We start from the raw sequence: 17,415 nt of genomic DNA on the forward strand, positions 1-17,415 counted from the left end.
TCATTGTAGAGCGTTTCGCCAAAATATTTAAAGAGCCATGGCAAAACTACTTAAAGACTCACTAACATTCAGGACATGTGCGCCTGTGAAATGAGATTGTTTTTAGGTCATTTGTTTTGGCTAGCTATGTTGTAGACACTGTACCGGGATACAATGATGATGTCAAGAGTTGGCAGTACCTCAGATTATACAATCTATTAAAATGAATCATTCAGTACATCTTCAGCCCCAAACAATATTTTAATTTAAAAACTTAATCCATTTACAAACGTCATCACAATTGGGGTGAATTCTAACACCAAAATCACAACGGCATTGTCATGAAGTATTTCCATCAACAGATATTTGAAACAAAACACTAGTTTTTCATACCAATGAATTTAGTTATTTGAACACAAGAGGCAAAAGTGCTGGTACAACAAGATAATGTGACTCATACGTAGACCTTGGAGATATAAACGGATGTTTGTACAGTGGTACCTTGACATAGGGATCGCTTCGACACACGATCTTTTCAACATCCGATGTAAAATTTGACTTGCCATTTGTTTCTACATCCGACGACACGCTCGAAATACGAAATGACAGTGCCACAGACAGACGCACAGCGGATTTTTAATGGGAGAGAAATCAACACAGGTTCCAACAATGTTAGTAAAGATGGTGAAACAAGGAAAAATGTGACGCTTATCATTAAAATGAAGATGGAAATGATAGAAAAATATGAGCGTGGGGTGCGCATCCGTGAACTGGCTGAACAATAAGGCCGTAGAATGTCGACGATCAGTCCACGGTCCTCATCCGTTCACCGTTCGCCAGTCTTTATAAGTTCACAATTATTATTGTGGTAACATCGCCAAAGAAATCACCAGCTTTGTCAGGTTTTTATCATTTATTTCACAACTTGTGCAACACAACACGCCTACTGTCCATCGAAGTTGACGGTTTTCTCAACAAAACATTAAAAGTAAATCTCTCAACCACACCTCTCTCTCTGTCACGTCAGCGACGCAGTGCGTTCAGCACGCAAAACTTGTCCGCCACATTAGAACCATATTTGTTACATTATTACAGGAATTATCATTATTTTAATATTCCGGTTTTTATTAATAAAATCTTTGTTTTGTTATGTATAATTGCCATTTGTAATAGCACCAGCAGCATTTATTAAGGATTTAGTGTAGGTTTATGGGCTGTGTAACGAATTAATGGAATTATAATGTATTCTATTTGGAAAATCCTGCTCGACATACAACCACTTCAACTTACAAACAAGTTCCTGGAACGAATTAACTTCGTATGTAGCGGTACCACTGTATTTGCAATCCAACTGAAACAGGAGCAACTTGGGACAATGTGAAACTGAACTGAAAGAGGTCCTGGTTACAGGGAAAACAGGCCGGCAAGTAGACATGTGCTTAATTTGGTTATGTTTTAATTCACTTAGCTCGTCAGATGAAGCGAGAAGATGGTGACTGCAACAGAAACAAACCAAAGATACACAATCTACAACATGTTTTTGGGTCTGTCCCTCGTAAGACAACCAGTGCCTATACAGTACTCACTAACCATTCACCCATCCATTTTCTATGCTACTTATCCTGTTGAGAGTCACGAGGACCTGGAAGCTATCCTGGCTGAACTCGGACGAAAGGCAGACTATGCAGATAACAATTCACATTCTTATGATCACTGAGTGGGACAGGGACCCATGATACAAGCACATAAGTCTGGCTATTGAACCAACGCACCATCAGTGACTACCCAGTGCCCACTCAGTATAATAAATGACACTTTCATAACCACCACAGACCTGCTCAGTCCCTGCCACAAACACACTTTCTACTTCCTATCTCACCAAGCTGTCGACTCTCGTCACAAGTTCCCTTGGGTGACCTGTGCCCACTTGCTGGCAACAACAAAGCATGAAAAAACAACAAAAAAAAAAGAACCGTCAATGTGTGAGTGACTCAGAGGCTCCCCTCGGTGTCTTCAGGGGTAATCCTGCATGTGCGTATGTAGCAGGATGATGTAGTAAATTACTTTGGACTTTGCTTGAATAACAAAATGTAAACGAAACTGCCTTTGTACCAGTGCTGCAAAGATTAATTGATTAACTCGAGTAATTCGATTAGAAAAAAAGACTCAAATTTTGCCGCTCAGAGTATTCATTTAGTTAAAGTCACGTTGTAATGGTTTGTTTTGAAAGTGTTTGCATTTAGCTTTATTGATTTGGGTGGATACACTGCCCTCTAGTGGCATCAGTGAATAAGACATACCTCATATAGCATTGTTGGAACCAGCTGCTCCCTGGTAAGACCAACATCACGTAAGTTTTTTGTCTGAGCCCCAATTTTTCTACTGCATTTATAATTTAGTTTATAGATATACTGAACATTTTTTGTGGGTATCTGTGTCCGAACCATTTGTTAAGAGCATAGTAAAAAAAATAAAAAATAAAAATAAAAATTTTAAAGCATTTAAGCTAGCTGACTTTTACTATGTAAGTTAGCCAATTGTTCTTTTGTTGTACTTATATCATCATTTATTTATCTTTTTTTGTTTTATACCAGTTCAGGCTCAGCTCACGTATTGTAATTTTTTTATGTTCCTTATCCGATTACTCGATTATTTGAACTAACTAGTTCATCGATTAATCGACTACTAAAATAATCAATAGCTGCAGCCCTACTTTGTACTTAACCGTCTTTTTGTGTCCCCTTATTCATTGTTTCTTATCTGCATTTCAGGCATTATCACAGAATGGGGATGTGTGACTGTGCGAAGTCATGGAGTGAACCTAGCAATTCCCCCATGGTGGAGGAAGTAAATGAGCCACAACAAACCTTAGCAGAATGGCGCCTGTGTGAAAGGGAATGATGAACAGAAGTGAAACGTTTGACACGTACTAGAAGCCATAGTTGATGATGTCAATAAAGAGCTAAGCATTTAATTGTGAAATGTTTTTTCACTCTGTGAAGACTGAACACATGCAGTTTACAATTTCTTCTGTTATGGCTCCGATGCGCAAATTTTACAGGATTGCCGTGTAAATGATGCTTATGCATTGGTGTCGCATTGTAAAACTGATGCTCATGATTATTAGGTGTTTGAATGATGGATGAAACTTGTGTTTGAGTGATAAATGAAACTTTGTATCTTTGATAAGCTCATCTGTTTAATGTCAGAGTTTCGAGAGCAAAGCAAGCACAGATAAAGTAACCATGAAAAATTCAAGCTTCCGCTACTCTCACATTTACATTGACACGAATAGGGTAGAAGCACCGCCCATGTATGGGTGCGTGCACTTTTTTTTTTTCCTTCTCTTTGTTTGCTGAGCCTGTCCTGTATTAGAACATGAATAAATAGTACCTAGAACACACAAAACGTACAGTAGTGTTGCTGCAAACATGATAGTGAGCACCACCAAGATGTACGTGGAGGAATCATGCTAAACAATCCTGATTGGTGCAGACATTGTATACTCTGGGTGGGAGAGTGCTGGGAAAAGCCTGCTGTTGCTGCTCTTGCACACAAAGATAACACCCTTACTCACATGGACACACACCATTATGTGCACACACACTTTATTCAACTAAGTAAACAACCAATGGCTACCTCACACATCCCGGACCCGGATATACCCACAAGAAATGTCATCCAGTGTTTAATTTGAATAATCTGAAACAATACATGTAGTCTAACAATGTTGTTGTCATTTTTGGAGAGAAAAAAAATGGATAACAAAATCTTATCAAGCACATTTGCATTGCTATTGTAATACTCATTTAAAAAGGTGGCTTAAAATGTATCAACATCTATTATCTAGTGCCAGAGCCTTAAAGATTTTGACTTTACACATTCAAGTGTAGATTTTCAGCTTGATTAAAGAACATTGTCAAAAATAAAAGAAAATTGGAGAATACCATCACTGTCAGTGGGTCAATAGTACCTGGAGAGAAACATAATTGAAAACATAATTGTTTTTTTTAATGCATGACTCTTACACGGTCAATGTCTAAAGTCAGGAATGTTGGGTGTTTTTTCTTAGAATCCTTCAAAGACAGTAAGTTACTTAAAAATAAATGTCAGATGGCTTGTTACAATTCCTCCAGAAGCTTCAAATGTCATCGCACTTCTGACGATGCCTCAACATTACCTCCCACGAGAAATATTCACACTTGAGACAAACTGCTACAACTGATACTTCTCCAGATGAGTGTTTAATGTTTAGGTGCACCCACGGCCCTTTCATGTCGTATCCTCTTCAATGTTATTCAACAGCCATCAGTATATTTTGGACGTTTCTATCATCATCACATTCCTTAGACATTCAAGATTTATTTTATTTTTCGTTACTTTTGTCCAGTGTTTTTCTGATTTTGCCATTATTTTTGTCTATGTATAGAATGGATGTAGAATACATAAAAATAACCCAAGAATTACTTTAGTGTTCATTAATCTTTTTAAGAGGGCTGTATTATTTTTTTAAACGGTCTCTCTCTCTCTCAAAAAAAAATAAATAAAATAACAATAATAATTTCTTCATTTATCTTGATAGTTGAAAAGCTATTGGCAAACGCATGTACAATCTGAGTTAAATATTTGACCAGTAACAAATACTTTGCCTTTACAATTATAATATTGATACATTTTGATTGACACAGTAATAGTAGAGAAAACAATTTCAAGTCAGTTGTCTGAAGTCGATTAATGGGCCAGGAATAGAAACTACAGTATTACATCTTGGAGTGTTTGTATTTCTAGACTACCACTGCAAACTTAAACCACAAATGCACTGTAATACAGCTGATCGGGAAGGGGGGTGTTGCATCACCACATATGTTGCTCACACAAAATTAACTATGTAATTTTTTTAAATATATATTCTTTTTGATGCCACGATTTACCCACACTAGCGTTGCGATTGATGTAATGAGCACCCCTGTTCTACAGTTTTGAGAGTAGATGCATCTGTTGGAGTGTAGCAAAAACTTGAATTTGCCGCCATTTCACTTTATGTCTAAAACACTAAATCTAATGGCAATAACAACATCAGGACAGACAAAAGATTAGGGTGCACCACCACCACAAAATAAAAGCCACCACACCTTGCAAATGAGATGGGTTATTTTTTTTAGGCTGTTTCAACCTATTCATTGTGTATTGTAATGTCTGTAACGATGCACGGCCCCCTTAAGAGACGAACGGACTAGGGAGCTGTGACGTAGAGGCAAGCGAGTGGGAAGAATGGGAGAACGGGCGAGATAGCGAGAGAGAGCAGTTGCATGTCGCGGTATCCCGCTGTTATTTTGTTATTGATTTTTTTTGTAATTGTTGCCACAATAAAGTGGGTAAGCAAATACCGACTCCTCTCTTTCTTCCTCCCGTCCGGGGCATTACAGTATTTTGGATCTGACTTTTCGGCGGAAGTGACCGGTAGATGGCCATCTTGGACGGAGCGGAAAAATGGACTGAATTTGCGCCGAGAGGCGGGGCCCAAAATAGAGCCTTGCTCTGTTTTCACAGCGCCGCCACGCTAACAACGCATCCAATAGGAGAGAGGCAGCCGTACTTATATCTGTGCTATCAGGTTATTTCGGCAAATGGATATACGCAATAATGGCTGACAAAACCTTGATATAAATGTGCTTTTGTTTCAAGTTTCGCAAGCTTTGGCACACTTGAAAAATGACTTTCATGTCTCTCCTTTCTAAGCTAAATGGTACCTCGATGTGCGTTTGTGTGGAAATGTAGTTCACGAACAACAAAGAAAAAAAAACTATTCAGCTTCTTACCGAAACTAGTAAAACTCTTTACACACCTATTAGAATTTCCCCCTTCTCTTTGAAATGGGTCCGTTAACAGATTGACTATTATTGTTGTTGTAATGTAGTACGTATTAGGACCAACTAAAAAGAAAAAGAAGGACTATGAGATGTAAGTCGTATTATTGCTACAAGAAAAAAAAAGTCGTATTATTACGTAGGGTTATGTAGCTGTAATCAGCGACGCATTTTACATACATGTACCGTAGCTGAGAGCTATAACATTAGCCTGGCTAATGAATGTGGGGAAAAAAAATAAAATAAAATCTCATTCTCATTTGCCATGATATGACGCAATTTCGCCATGGCACGACATTTGAGGCTGTGCGACTCCAATGCAGCCCACCACCACAGGTTAAAAAAATCCTACTGGAAACCCTGATGTGGTTGAAAACTATACACAAACCACATCAAAAAGTTTCAGTTTATCTATGAAACATTGGCTAATTTTGAATAAATTCAATATCACTGGGTTTTAACTGACTTTGGGTACCTAATTATATGAAATGGTAATCCTGCATACCCTGCTGAGCAGATGTTCACAATGTGTCTCTTGAGGTTGGGAGAGTAAAAAAATCTATTTGATCTCTCTTCTCTTCATGGTTGAAGTAAATTTCCCTGTATCGGGTGTCACATGAACATTGTTGGAAGTCATTCATAAATAAATGAGTGAAGCCGAGGGAGTAGCAGGTATGGTCATAGAACTGTCGACTAAAATTGTAGTAAATTACATAACCTCTAGTAGTACTGTGCCAGGTGATATACAGAGATCCTTCACTTATCGCAAATAATGGGGACCAGAACTGACAGCGTAAAGTTAAAAACCGTGAAGTAGAGTCAACCCTCCCTTTTTTAACATTTTGTGTGTATGTACAGTGGGGAGAACAAGTATTTGATACACTGCCAATGGGTTTTCCCATTGACTGTGTATCAAATACTTGTTCTCCCCACTGTATATATAAATTTAGTGCTGCAGCGATTAATCAATCATCTCGATTGATTAGAAAAAAGCTTCAAATCAAATTTTGTTGCCTCGAGAATATAATGGTTTGTTTCGAAAGTGTTTGCATTTAGATTTATTGATTTGGGTGGATACAATGTCTTCTAGTGGCAACAGTGAATATGGCAGACCTCATTTAACATGGCTGAATCCAGCTGCTCCCTGTTAAGACCCAACAACAAGTTTTAGTTTGAGCTAATGTTTTTTTATGCATTCTTAATTTAGCAGTGCTTCTCAATTGTTTTCTGTCACGCCCCCCCAAGGAAGACGTAAATGTTTCGCGCCCCCCCAAATTCTGCCGCCACTGTAAATAGTATCATTTGTCTACAATATTACTATTATAAGTACGTCTCTGCCTCACATTGTATCCTTTTTTTTCCTATTAGAGAAAATAACAGAGATAAACTTATAAAGTATAACTTTATTAACATTGTTTTGTTTGTAACAGAAAAGACTTAACGCCCATCAATTTGCCTGAATTTAAAAAAAAAAAATTCACATCCAAACTAAAAAATACACTCAAGGTACATTTTTGACCATTTGATACAGAAAAATAAAATGTAATAAAATCAGTAAATAATAACAAATTAAAATTGATTAGAAACATTCACTCATGAGGACAATGTGCCAAAAAATTTGACCGAAAAAACAAATCTGAATAAAAGAAGAAAAAAAAAGTGTCCTTGGACAGGACAGTTTTTATTTTTGCTGCTCACAGTATTTACCTCCTTTGCAATGGTGTGGAGTTAATTTGCAATGAGCATGCTAACAATGCTCACTGGCTTACTGATATAACACTGACAAAGCAGGACGATTGTTGGCAATATTCGGCACGTTTTCACTGATAAAATCAAGCGGCTTAACAATGAGATTGGGGTCTAATGTCTTTAAGTGGCGTCTTAATTGATTTGGCTTCTGGCTGTCTGCTATAATTATTTTTAGACACAGTAAACAGTGGTCTTTCATCATCCCCCACTGTATTAAAAGTCAAAGCTAAAAGGCAAACGGCACGAAAAAAGCGCATTCACGGCGGCCGAGGTAGAACCGTAGGTGAGGGCGGTCGTCGTGACGATCCCAAGCCGAAAATGGCACTTCTCGGGCGGCGACGTGAGAACCGGACAAGACAGTGGGTCGCTGCGTGAGTGAGTCCGGTCGGAAAACGGCTTTCGAAAATGGCGGTGGCACACTGCTCTTCATATCTGTTGTCTGTGTGTGCTGAGTGCTCTCCTTAGTTCAAAAATACTGCGCACACTCCGAAAATGAGAGCGCCACTGCCACCTACAGTACTGAGTGGATGTGCAAGTACACTTTATTCCAGTACGGCAAAAAAAAAAAAAAAAAAAAAAAAACCATGTTCCCCGAGGTCACATGCGCCCCCCCCGGCATCGCTCTGCGCCCCCCCAGGGGGGCGCGCCCCACTATTTGAGAAGTACTGATTTAATGTATTGGTATATTTAGCCGTTTTTGTAAGAATATGTGTTTGAATGATTTGTTAAGACCATTGCAAACATGAAAAAAAAAGGTAGCATTTTATAGCATTTAAGCTAGCAGACTTGTGCTATGCAAGTAAGCCAATTGTTCTCTTGTTGTACTTAAATCCTCATTTATTTTTTATACCATTTGAGGCTACGCTCAGGTATTTTAATTTATTTTCAAATGAAAGTGCAATTCTACATAGTTTGAAGAAACACTCGGGAATCTTATTTCGTACTCCCATTTACTGTTCTTTTTAAAGTGCAATCTTAGCAACCCTTTGTTCTAGAGCTCTTAAAATTTATTCTGCTACGCATTAAATGTTCCTAATGTGATTACTCGAATATTCAAACTAACTACCGGCAGTTGATAGATTAATCGACTACTAAGATAATCGATAGCTGCAGGAGATATATTGTATAATATAAATAAGTGTATATGAATCCCCATAAATGCATGTTATCATTAGAACAAAGAATAGTTTGAAACATGTAAATAAATTAATAATATAAATAACATACATTAAATAATGTATAAATAGCTTACTGTACATTAATTTGCTTACTTGTGTGTGTGGGTGTTTAAGTGTACATACATACGTAGATGTAAATCAAGTGTAGATAAACGTTTTTAAAACTCTTATTCTTATAACAAGACCCTTATAACAAGATCAAAAAATCTGCGATGCACTGAGAGCGCGAAAGTTGAGCCGTGAAGTAGGGAGCGATCACTGTACTGTAGTCTCATGGCAGCATTAGGGAATCTCAACATTTGTGAATTAAGTGTGTACAGTAATATATTCATCATTTTGCATTGGAACCCTTCATAGACCACTTATTTAACTCATTGGCCGCCATTGACAGCAATAGACTTCCCTTCCATTTTGAGTGAGAAATGCCATTCCAGTCAAAATGGAGTCAACGTCCGGTGCCGTCAACGGCACTGAAAGATGACAATTCAACGTTGTCCATCCCATTTCAAAATGTCAATGGCTGACGACGAGTTATTGAAAAATAATTATAAATCAACTTGTGTTATTGGGGGCCCTAAAAATTTTATTAGAGCTGAAACGAATAGTTGAGCAACTCGAGTAACTTGAGTTTAAAAACTGATCTGAGTAATTTATTCACCTCGAGGAATCGTTTAATTTTGCCAGCTCTAAGCATCACGTTTTGCCCGGACTACTTTTAATGCAGGACAACGCGCTGACGTCACGTGCGTAGAGGAAGAAGCAATTAAAAAAAAAAAAAAAAAAAAAACTTACAGCAGCCGACAGCCGCTACAAACTACGCTGACGTTGCTAAAAACTACGTCCGCATGATGCTATTTGGTAGCAGGTAGTGTCCGATGCGTCTCATTGATATCACACGCATTTAGGACTAGATGCTAAATGACAGACTCGGCCGCATCTGGGCAGCGTTAGTAAACAGCCGCCATCTTTAAGCAGTACACTTCTCATCGCTAATAAATAAAACGTTACTGTCACTCGGTCACGTAACGTAAGCTCTTCGGAGGGCTAGGTTTCTATTGATTATGACCACTGTCGATGCATGGCTAACGTGTCTTACATACAGGTTTTATATAATCTGTAAAAACACAGCGCTGTAGAGTGATGAGGGTGTAAAATTCAAACATAATAAAGCTAACTGTCAGTTTTGACTCAGTAGTCATTGCTGACAGGGGCGGACTGGGACTAAAAAGCAGCCCTGGACTTTGACTCGGCCCAGCCCACAAGAATCGCTATACGAAGGGAAACACAGACCCCCTTGGGGGTCCGGGGGCATGCCCCCCACGGAAGACTTTTTTTTTTTTTTTTTTTACATTTTATTGTAAAATGCATCAATTTCGTGCACTTTGATGAGAGAAAATGAAGAAAATGTGTCTAGACTGTGACTGTCTGACTTGGGGCGCTCAAATTACTGCAAGGCTGAACTGGAGTTGGGTTCATTTTCTATACTAGCTCTATGATCAACCTGAAAAAACAAATGAAAGAATTTATTTTTCAAAGCAAGTTTTATGTATTCAATTGATTATAATATATCTCTATATATCTCTGTCTATAAAATGATTTCATTGTTTATGCCATAATTCAGTGGTCTCCAAACTATTCCACATAGGGCCGCAGCGGGCGCAGGATTTCATTCCAGCAAAACAAGACACCTATGCACCAATCTGGTGTCTTACAAGTGTAATCAGTTGATTGCAGTCAGGTGCTGCTTGTTTTAGCAGAAACTTCATTGGTTAAACTGTCGGTACTGGATCGGTTGAAACAAAAACCAGGGCCCACAGCGGCCCTTGAGGACCGGTTTGGAGACCCCTGCCATAATTAATCTTGCCATACAAATAATAAATTTAAATGCAAATACAATAAACATTTCAAGACAAATCCTGGATATATAACCTTCATTGGAAAGTATTAACCAGAAAACAAAACGCTATATACACGATTAAAAAAAAAAAATCAATTTAACTAAACTTTAAAGTAAAACCATTCATTGTATTAATATTTTGATATATTTCTTCTGAATTAATATTGCTGCTGCGTGTGTATACGTTGTTTTACAGCTAAAATATTTTTCCTTAGGAGAGTGATAGTAGGACTAGCATACTGTAACTTGACACGATTGCAAACGGGCTAGCTGGCACTAACCCTTTGATTGTCATTTATTTCATTTAAAATGTAGGTACCTAGTGGATAACAATTGCCAGTATACCGAGCAAGTGACCCTCTTCATCCCTTTTTACTTGCCCTGCGCTTGTCTGGGGAACTTCCACCAGCTTATCATTACACCCTCCCTCTTCTTTTCTCTCTCTCTGCACCGGCTGCAAGTCAGAGCGGCTCCCGCTCCCCCTCTCACCATCGCCGGGGTCTGGGCAGCTGTTACCCGACGTGGCCGTTGCAGCCAGACTGCTGCTTGCGAAAATATTTGTCAACTTATGACATTTTAATGCTTCGCTCTCCAGTTTCTTTATTTTTTTTTTCTCCCTAACCTTCTCTGCGCCACCCTTCTCTTTTTTTTTTTTTTTTTTGCCACCACCATCCATATTGTGCGTTAACGCTCGTCGCTAGTTTGCTTCTACAAAGAACCAATGAAGGCTACTTTGTGCGTTCTTTGTTCTTCTATCAGACTGGCGATGAACAGCCAGGCACATTGCTGCCACCTGTCGGATTGGATGCGAACTGTAGATAATTAGAGGCTAGGGGGGATAAAAACAGTGATGTATAATGAATGGCGGCTGCCGGCCGTCCAGGGCACCGGCCGTTCTGTGATCCTCCAGAACCCACAGATTACCAGTCCGCCCCTGATTGCTGAATAAAACACAAAGTAGCACTGGTCCCTAATGTGCTCCAATACTGCAGGTATCATACATTTATTTTGAACACTGCAAAAACTCAAAATCCAATCAGTACTTACAGTTTAGACTAACTTAAAACTTAACTAGAACTTAATAATAGCTTGACACAAATGGAAATTATATTGAAACACTTGGGAAAAACACATAGCTTTCAAGTGATGTGTGTTGTCAGGCGTAATTACATTTTTAGGTAAGAAATATGTTTTTTTCTTATAAGATCTAGAAGTTTTTGAGTGAAAGCAGTGAATTTTTTTTCTAGTCACATCTGAGATGCAATTGTTGGCTGTTTTCAAAAATGTACATCGAGAAAAAAAAAAGACATTGATTGACTGAAAATGGTTCAATAGCGGATTAAGTTCTTTTTTTCCTCATGTATATTTATAATTGCTGTTTACCTAAAAAAAAATGTTTAACCGATTACTCGATTAATCGATAGAATTTTCAGTCGATTACTCGATTACTAAAATATTCGATAGCTGCAGCCCTAGTTTTTATTATTCTATTCTATTTTTTTTTTTTTTTTTACATTTTAATTTATATTTATTCATTAAAACCATAAAAGTAGAAAAGCAATGATACAATGATTGACAGTCATAAAATGACAATTAAGACCTAGAAATGAGTAAAATACAGTACAATAAACCAGAGTTTATTTCTGTTTGTATTCATTTGTAATTTTATAGATATATACCAAACGTTAATACTGTGGCCTAAATGTCACACAATGTAAGGAGGTCCACATATGGGGACGCCAAACCCCGGGAAAAAAAAAAAAAAAAAGTCACTCACCCAACCAACCTAAACTTGTGTGTGCTCACCTTTATTTTGTGGACAGACTTGCCCTCCTCCAGCACCTGGCTCCACACCGCGATGCCCCCCTTGTTGTAGGTGACATTCCAGCCTTCCTCACTCAGACACTCCGACTTAAAGCTGGCGAACGCCCGGTCGTCCGGGATGGTCACAGTCCGTCCAGACATGTCTCTGTCCCGTGAAAAGAGGTCGGGACGCGAGAGAGCAAGAGAGCTTCGGCGGGGAGTCTCCCTCCTCTTGTGTTTGAACAAGTTAACAGCTTAATTCAATTTAGCGAGAAACCTGCAGCGCAGTCTTGTGACGTGTGCGCATGCTCACTTTGGGAGGTACAATGAACGCTAACTAGTCAAATAGAGGTGTGGACGCCGCCGCTGAGCGCACAGGTGACTTCGTTTTGCGCCGAGAAAAGCACAAACACGGTTCAGTCAAAGCAGGTGTTTAACAACTTTCAGTCGGGTTTTCAGACGCAGCCGCTAACAGAGCAAACATATGGTTACGTTTCCGCTTGACACTCACCAATCCACCCTCTTTCCCTCCTTGGCTATCACGGATTTATTGTACGCGTTCCACTTCCGCTGGTCTGCAGTCGTCGTGTTTGAGTTTATAGCTGTTATCCATCCCTGCATTTGGTGTTCGCTGAGGAGATGCGGGGCGAAACGAAACGAACCGGGGAGTGGGAGGGGAAACGCGGCTCGGTTTGATTGCCAGACAGGCGACGCAGCGGCTGCTTCAATGGAGACGCCTCCGAGTGATGCATTTACAGCGCCTCGTAAAGCCCGCAGCTCTACCTCAGGGGATTCTCCCAATGATTCACCCCTTTGCAAGCTCACTAATGACGTTGCACTCAGGCGTTGTAGTGCGACAAATTGATGATTCGCCAACCAGATACAGTTTGTATGCAACACAAGGCGGTAAAACAATTAAAGCAATACTTGGTAACTTTTCAACATTTATAAAATATTTTCATAACATTCGTGATATGTTGACTGAAAACTGGTTGAATGACACCTCTTTTATATCTTGACGGGGTCTGTATCGCTTTCACCGGCACTAATTAACTTTGAAGAGGGTGTCAGGAATCCTGCCACACAAAAAACTACAAATGTGCTGCCTGCTTCATGGCATATGTCTCTTCTGTCTTTCCCCCATTCATTATAAAGACAGAAGTTGATGCGAACGCTTTCGTGCGAATTCTGCAAAGATGGCAGAGCAGCAGGAGGCAAAAAGTTTTGTTTGAGGAGGGAAAAAAAGAGGCTACCATGATATACGGAATAAACATTGGCCTGGCTTTCACTCGCTGGAGTGACCCCCCCGCTGACGAGGTCGGGTGGGGTGGGAGGGGTTAGCCAAACTAAGTCACACGGTTGCTAACTGTCATATGCTATGGTTTAGCCGCAACTGGGATTCATTACCTTGTTACTATTCATTCTTCACACAGCTGCTGGAAACAGAAATGTTGTTTAGTCCATGTGCAGGTGACCGGGAGATCGATTTATGATTGATTGATGATATTACAACACTGCGGGTATGCGCTGGTCCTAATGTGAAACGCAGTCTTCCTTAAGGCAAAACAGCACCGCTTTTGTCCACTGGCGTCGCTAAAATTGACCAAAACTGAAAAGCTACCAAGCGTTTCTTTAAAACACGTTATTTTTAAAATTCCATTGTTTGATGACTAATCTAGGATATACAGTTTCCTTCTTTTAATAAGTCAATATGCATACACTGAGGATGAGAATGATGGAAAATGAATGACTTTTCATCAATTATAGTCAGCTTTACAACAACAACATTTTCAGCGAGTCGTCAGACCAGGTTTTTCGTAAAGCTGGGTGTGCACATTAAGCCTGTCGCAATATGCAATAATTCCATTTATCGCGCGATATATAAAAGCGAAGGTGGTAATTTTTCCGCTGCGATTTATCGCCTCGCGTGCGGCAGACGTGCTCTTAAAAGTTCGGATTCCTCGTTACCAATTGCGCAAAATGCATCTTCGTTCCAGGTCCGGCAAAAACTAGCGCCGGAGCCAATCGTTCCCATTATATCCTATTGTTCAACGTATACCGGCCGCCTCAGTGCTCCGGAGTGACTGTGGATCATCTATGGCGCGCCGGTGTTGTTGACGTGTGGGCGCTCCTGTCAGGAGTGACATTTCACGCGGGGCGGCTATTTTTCGGCACAACGCTGGATATTTACAACGAAGTCCGCCAAAACATTGTTACCGACTTGGCTGCTACGAATAACCTCACTTTGACAACGAACAGCTGAATGAAATTAAGAGCGCTGTGCTTCAAACTCGTCCTGTTTATGAAAGCAGTCATATACTGGTGTTGTGTAGTAATGAGCAGTCGTGACTTCAGCGGCGCTTGCTAACTTTTTTAATGCGCGGCGTTGCATGCACACACTAGATATCATGAAATGGCAAACTAGATGTGCTCTGTCCCATGCCATTGGCTACGTCAGCCCAGAGTGATTATGGGACATGTAGTCCATATACTAGAATTCTAAACTGTCATTTGTTACATGAAGTTAAGAAGGCCAAATCAATCCATACCAGTGACTATAGATAATGTAGCAAATATTGTTAATTCAGTACGTGACACAGATGGATTCAGACCATAAATAGGATGTCTTGCTCATGTAGTTAACCTAGCTGCTAAGAGAGATGTAGCAATCAACGGTGTGCCCTGCCTCACTTTACAAACAGTAAAGATTGTTCTCATCACTTTTTTACAAATTTTTTTCATATCAGTAAGAAGTAAGCACATAAATATTATGCACTAAAATGCATGTTTATATGATGGCAATTTAATTTTTGCTCGTTAGCAAAAAAACAAACAAAAAAAAATGAAATAAAAAATACAATTGTTGTTGTTTTTTTTTTTTTTACAGAGCATTAAATGTATTGAATCGGATCGAAAATCTTGTCCCCCGTATCAAAATTCGTACCGAACCATGACTTAACTGTATCGTTGCATCCCTATGGAACACCATTGCAGAAGCTATGATGGGAAAACTTTTCATTTGCCTAAATGCAGTTATTAAGTGCAATTTTTTTTTTTTTTTTAACACATTTTATTTATTCTGTGTTTCTGTATGGTATCAATATTGTTGTTTTGTACTTAAGAGGCATGGTCTATTGTTTTTAGTTGTGATTTCTTAAAAAGTATATTTGAATTTAAGAGTAAATATTTATCGCGTTTAAATGGGTGTACTTGATCTATTAATATATACTGTATTCGCACTGTGTTATTGTAAATTGGTTAAAAAAAATTGGGGGGGGCGCAATAATATCGCATATCGCAATAATTTATGAGAATAATTATCGCACACTAAAATTTGTTATCGCGACAGGCCTAGTGCACATACCATTAATCAATTCAAATTAGAGCACTCCCCCCAATTGTTATCAAATTGCTCCAAAATATTATCTATCCATCCATCCATCATCTACCGCTTAATCCAGGGTCGGGCCGCGGGGGCAGCAGCTTTAGCAGAGAAGCCCAGACTTCCCTCTCCCCAGCCACTTCAACCACCTCCTCCGGCAGGGTCCCAAGGCGTTCCCAGGCCAGCTGAGACACATAGTCTCTCCAGTGTGTCCTGGGTCATCCCAGGGGCCTTCCTCCGCCGAACACCTCTCCAGAGAGGCGTACGAACCAGATGCCCGAGCCACTTCAAATGGCTCCTCTCAACGCGGAGGAGTAGTGGCAAGTCCCTCCCCAAAATTCGGAAGTTTATTGTTGCATTTGGCTGCAAAAATCGGCAGAACAAATACACTGTACATAAAAATCTGCACTTTTAACAAGCACCGAAAGAAAAGGCATGAGGTGAAAAGTAGTTGGCTGCAATCACGGGAAAACTTGTGTATCATCAATTCCAAAAGTTTAAGGCATGTACATTGCCGAGAATCAGAGTAAAATACCATACAATCGGTAGGACCTACTTTCTTTCGTGGCGTGTAATGGTTGGTACGTGTATAGCTGTCCATTCACAGAGCTCCAAAGGAAGCCTCCTGACTTATTCGCAAAGAAGTTTACTTGGGTACTTGGAGTTCCTCCCAGCGTAATCATAAATGTTTGATATTTTTCTGGATGGGCCATCTTTAGAGCAATGCAGCAGACAAACTGAGTTGTTTGTGCATGGGACGGAGGACTTAAAAGAAATTTTGGTCCATCATCCGGTGTCTCAGGAGGGGAAAGTAGTGAACCACCAGCGCTGTATTCAGACGGGATGGGCAATGCTGACATCGTCGCGGGATGTTCTAAGTCGGCGGGCCAAATACTTTGAACACCTCCTCAACTCCACGGACATACCTTCCCATGCAGGAATTAAAACCCGGTTACTTCAAGGTGGCTTCTCCTATCTGTCGGTGTAAAGTTAATGAGGTGGTTAAAAAGCTCCTCAGTAGCAGGGTCCTAGGGGTGGATTAGATCTGCCCTGAGCTTCTAAACTCTTTAAATTTGTGGAGTTGTGTTGGTTGACACGCTTCTATAACATCGCGTGAACATCGGAGACAGTGCATCTGGATTGACAGAACAGGGTGGGGGTCCCCCTTTTCGAGAAAGGGGACCAGAGGGTGTGTTCCATCTATAGACCCTACTCTCATGACGTCACAACCACGCCTCCGCACCATATTGTCCGTCAGCTCGTCGGGTTTAAGCATTACCGCTACGTAAATTCCTCCTATTATGGCGTGTTTTTCTGCTCGTTAACATTAATAATCAAAATGGTGAAGGCGTGTGTGGTGGTTGGTTGCAATAACAGAGAAGATAGACAGAGAGACTTGAAGTTCTACCGTATCCCGAGAGACCCGGAGAGGAGAGCGAGATGGACTTCTGCAATTCGACGAGAAAACTGGGCACCAAACGATCACTACAGATTATGCAGTAGTCATTTTATGTCTGGTAAGATGCATTTAATATACATTTAGAGAGTTTTGGGCTGACA

General features: G+C 39.9%; 1 protein-coding gene and 1 long non-coding RNA gene across 3 annotated transcripts in view; one reads left to right on the forward strand and one right to left on the reverse strand.

Moving 5' to 3' along the window:
• Positions 1 to 2,837, forward strand: part of LOC130917469 (uncharacterized) — a 29,582-nt gene extending 26,745 nt beyond the window's left edge. The window contains exon 4 of the long non-coding RNA XR_009063467.1: positions 2,751 to 2,837. This is a non-coding gene — a long non-coding RNA (uncharacterized LOC130917469). The remainder of the gene's footprint in view (positions 1 to 2,750) is intronic.
• The window catches only part of stard10 (StAR related lipid transfer domain containing 10), a 39,086-nt gene extending 25,869 nt beyond the window's left edge, over positions 1 to 13,217 (reverse strand). The window contains exons 1-2 of one of the 2 annotated variants that reach the window (XM_057838912.1): positions 12,985 to 13,217; positions 12,477 to 12,639 (exon numbers count right to left, since the gene is read on the reverse strand). In XM_057838912.1, the coding sequence (XP_057694895.1) occupies positions 12,477 to 12,635 (159 nt within the window). In that variant the 5' untranslated portion in view covers positions 12,636 to 12,639; positions 12,985 to 13,217. Of the gene's footprint in view, positions 1 to 12,476; positions 12,856 to 12,984 lie in introns of both variants that reach the window. The other variant, XM_057838910.1, reaches the window with a different exon arrangement.
• Between the last annotated feature and the right edge of the window lie 4,198 nt (positions 13,218 to 17,415).

The sequence above is a fragment of the Corythoichthys intestinalis genome, chromosome 6, assembly GCF_030265065.1.
Source record: "Corythoichthys intestinalis isolate RoL2023-P3 chromosome 6, ASM3026506v1, whole genome shotgun sequence".
Taxonomy (NCBI): Eukaryota; Metazoa; Chordata; class Actinopteri; order Syngnathiformes; family Syngnathidae; genus Corythoichthys; species Corythoichthys intestinalis.